General features: G+C 44.4%; 1 protein-coding gene across 1 annotated transcript in view; it reads right to left on the bottom strand.

Moving 5' to 3' along the window:
• QPCT (glutaminyl-peptide cyclotransferase) overlaps positions 1 to 4028 on the bottom strand; it is a 22603-nt gene that overhangs the window by 15722 nt on the left and 2853 nt on the right. The window contains exon 2 of the mRNA XM_019549745.1: positions 20 to 166. Coding sequence (XP_019405290.1) covers positions 20 to 166 — 147 coding nt within the window. The remainder of the gene's footprint in view (positions 1 to 19; positions 167 to 4028) is intronic.

The raw sequence follows: 4028 nt of genomic DNA, 5'->3' as shown, positions 1-4028 counted from the left end.
TCAGAAGATGCAGTCTTACCTGACGCACAGCATAATTTCCTGGGGATCCTGAGTATCTCTCTATCAGCATAGGGTGCAAATCACTTTGCCACATTAGAGAAACATTTGTGTTTGCTGCAATTTGCTGGATACTGGTAGAATTTAAAATATTTGGTTGGTGGGAATACTGCAAAAGGAAAAAATAAATATTACAATAATCATTGCTAATTTCATCTCTTAAACTTGATTTTCTTAAACATTACAGGAAATACAGTACACTTGAATGCAACTGCTATCTTCTGCTGTATTATTAGTAGCTTGAGTGCCATTCTGATTTGTCCTGGCATTCTACAATAATATGGAAAACAAAGCAACTCCTTTAAAGTATGGTTTATCTCTCAAGAAGTCTCTCTAGAAGTGGCATTATGGAGTTCTGTGTCCTTTAAAAAATGTACTTATTTCCAGACAGAATGTGCTTAGTTTCTATAGAAAAAAAATATTTTTCTAGGTGCCAGCACTGCAAATCCAACCATTTATTTTAGTCGGGTTCCTTCTATCTCACACATCATTACCAGTAATAATATTACATCTGGGTAAGCTATTGTGTTTTAAGTAGGGTCTTGATTATGATATATCTGAGAGCACTATTTGACCTATTACTATTAATGATGTCTGAAGAGCATATCACACAAGTGGAGGTTACAGAACAGCAGGGGTGTCTTTTTAACTTAAAACCAACTGCCTGGGAGGGGAAGAGACCCTTCTGTTCAGGCAGGGTTGAGGGAGTTAAAATTATCTTCCTCATTTCTGCTAATCTCTCTCAACTCTACATGCGTTAATGATTGGCTGTCCTTTTTAATGACCTTGTTGTTCCACTGTTCAAGCTGTCCTTTCTTCTGCATTTGTGCTGTCTCTTAGCCATTCCTGGTGATGTCTCTCTTCTGTTTCACAGCCCTGCAGACTGTTAACTTTAGCTAAAAACCTCAACTTGGGTGTGGTAATATTAACTCAGATATAGAAATGACTGTCAGTGAAATATTGGAGGCACTCCAATCTGAATAAGAGATGTACATTTAACTGTAATGAGTATAGGACTGTTTTGCCTAGTTTGTAATGTTTTTATAAATTGAATATATTATCTAGCAAATCAGTGCACATTCCAATAGTTATATTTATTTCTACTTTGAGCTTAACATGAATAATATAATGCTACCCCCCCAGTATGCTAGGAAAGCTTCTAGTTTGTCTTTAACTGGAGAAAAAACCATGTGCTGTGTTGTATGGGATGATGATGCACCACGCTATTTGCTCCCTGTTTTTCAAAAACCCTAGATCCGCCTATTCAGGGCAGATACTTAGAGAAAATATCTTTTTTATTTGCAAATTTCACATAGGAAGCAGAGTGACACAACAATGTTGACTTTTGTTTTAGAGTCACACTTTAAAACAAAAAGCAGACTGACCATTAGAGGATGTGAGGTCTTCAGCAATCTTACAGCACAGTTATGTGACTCACCCATTACACTGTGAAACACTTCCTCTAAGTGTAGCACCTGATATTGTGTAAAATGGACCTATTAGAAGTGATCACAAATGAGGAGAGGCATGATTGTGTCTTAGCAACTGAAGAAAGTGTTTGATAACATCAGGTTTATATCAGCCTTGGAGTAGCAGATCATTGAGAAAACAAGTTTGGTGGAGAGCACTGTTGTAAAAAAAAGACAAGACCTAAAACTGCAGTCTCTACAAAAGAAGCCAGCAAAAATATAATTAAGGGAATTCAGAGAGTAGCATATCTTGGTCTGAGGAAATGATGGGCTTGGTTAAAATGGTGAATCATGTCTAGCTGAAGCAACACAAGAAGAGGGTACACCACAGTGGCTGCATAGTTATTGTGAAAGGAGGCAGTGTTGCAAAGATACAAACTCATGAAAGAGGAAGAGGAACAAAATCCCCATTTTTATGATATAGTCACATAATTTACCTATCCAGAAAGGGACGCAGATTTATAACAAGAACTAAGGAAAATAGAAGATACGAGTTAGATTTTGCTTTGACAATACCTATGAAATAGAAAAGATCAGCAGCATGAAGTGCACTGTCAACTCCTCTTTCCCAGCATTGACCCTTTTGCATTGCCTCTACCTGGAGAAAAGGAGGGACTGGGCCACTCTCCAACTACAGTCCCCTGGCCTTATTGGTGCCCCCTGCCCACAGCCTCCTGCCTCCCCCAGCCCTGCCAGAGGGGCCCCCAGCTGACAGCTTATGAGACCAGGGACCCAGGTCCAGAGTCATGTCCGCAGCCCTCTTCCCCCCCACGGAAGCACCCAAGGCCTGGCTACCATCCACAGGAGGCAGCAGCTACCGCAGCCTGGGGGAAGGTCAGGTCCCACCCTCCCACAGGCAGCATAGCCAGTGCCAGCTGTGGGCTCGGGCTCCCCACCCTGCTGCCCTCCCCGCAGGGCCTTCACAGCCCAGGAGGGCAGGCATGGCAGGGCAGAGCAGAGCCGGGCCAGGCAGAGAAGCTCCTTGATGCTGCCCTGACAACACACCCCCTGCTCACCCCAGAGCAGCGAGGGGACCCAGCCCTGCCCAACTCCCTCCCTGTGAGGGCCTCAAAACCACCCCCCACATCAGACTTACCTGCAGGAGCTGCTCTCCAAGCTGTCTAGCGGCCATGTGCATATACACTCTGCCTGACCACCCTCCTCCTGCTGCCCCCAGCCCCTTGCAGGCTGGAACTCTTTGCAAAAGAGTAAAATCTGCATGTTTCTCTGTTAAAATTAAAAATCCATGTTTTTCCTTGGGTAAAAGGGAAAATCCCCATTTCCCCCCATTTTTCCATGGGAAACCAGGATCCCTGGTTATCAGCCATAACAATACTCATATTTGTCAGCTAGACATAGTTCACCAAGGAGCCCTTTGTTTCCTCAACTAAGATCTAATTAAAGCCTCTTTGAATCACCTTAATTATATTTTGATTTCTTTTCCAGAGTCCCATCAACTTTTTTCCAATTCAGCAGCACTCACTGTTAAACATTTACATTGTTGTTCTACCGGTTCCAACTTGGTGTAAATCATATATCATCACAATGGTAAATTCAGGAAAAACAATTCTCTGTACAGATGTTAAATTACAAAAGATAGAGACCATGTTATCTCTTTATCTGCCACTGCAATGTATACTGGTACCTCCTAATAACAGCACCTCTTAAATAATAGGTTAAGATTTCTGATCTTTATGTTGGTAGCATCACATAGGCGAGGTACAAACGTTACCCTTTCACCAGTATAAGTGATTGAAAACTGGCCTATACCTGTAACAGAACAGAAGTCTGGCACATGAAGACTGGTTTAAACATGGCAGAACTGGTCTAAGATTTGCCCCCTATCCCCCAAAGGGTGAATGTGTGTTCTGTTCACTACTGATCTAAACTATGCTGCTTACACAAAGGGGCATAGCTGCCTGATAATCAAGGATCTGGGTTTTCCATTTGCTGTGGAAAAATGTGGATTTTCTCCTTTAACAGAGAAAAAAAGGGCAGATTTTCTCTTTAACTGGGAAAATAACGGGTTTTCCCCCTTTAAAGAAGAAAAACATGGTAAACTGTGGGTCTCCCCTTGCCACAACTCTGTGCTGCTGCCCTGTCTCACCATGGCAGCTTGGCGCTCACTCCCACACCAAGTCCTGCCCACTGGGCTGTGGAAGCAGCTCCTGCCCAGAGCTGGTCTGGCCCAGCTGTAGTCTCATGCCCTGCTCTGGACACAGAAGTCTTGGGGTGCACATGCCCCCCAGACCTCCTGCTGCATTGCCTTGGTCCTCCCTGGCCCCCCGGGCATCACCAGTGCCCACGTCCCCTCATTCCCCACACACCCATTCCCTTCCTCGTGCACTGGGGGGCAGGGGTGGGGGCAGCAGGTCAGGAGTAAGGGGCACCAGCAGGGCTGGGGTGGGGTTGGCATGTGAGTGAGAGGCAATGGCATATCAGAGCTGCTCAGTGCCACAAACCAGTGGGGAGAAGGGGGGTGCAGCCACAACTGGACCCACA

Source organism: Crocodylus porosus, unplaced genomic scaffold (assembly GCF_001723895.1).
Source record: "Crocodylus porosus isolate Cpor-Errol unplaced genomic scaffold, CroPor_comp1, whole genome shotgun sequence".
Lineage (NCBI taxonomy): Eukaryota > Metazoa > Chordata > Crocodylia > Crocodylidae > Crocodylus > Crocodylus porosus.
The sequence above is the reverse complement of the archived record's forward strand: the minus strand, read 5'-3'. Positions and strand labels throughout refer to the sequence as shown.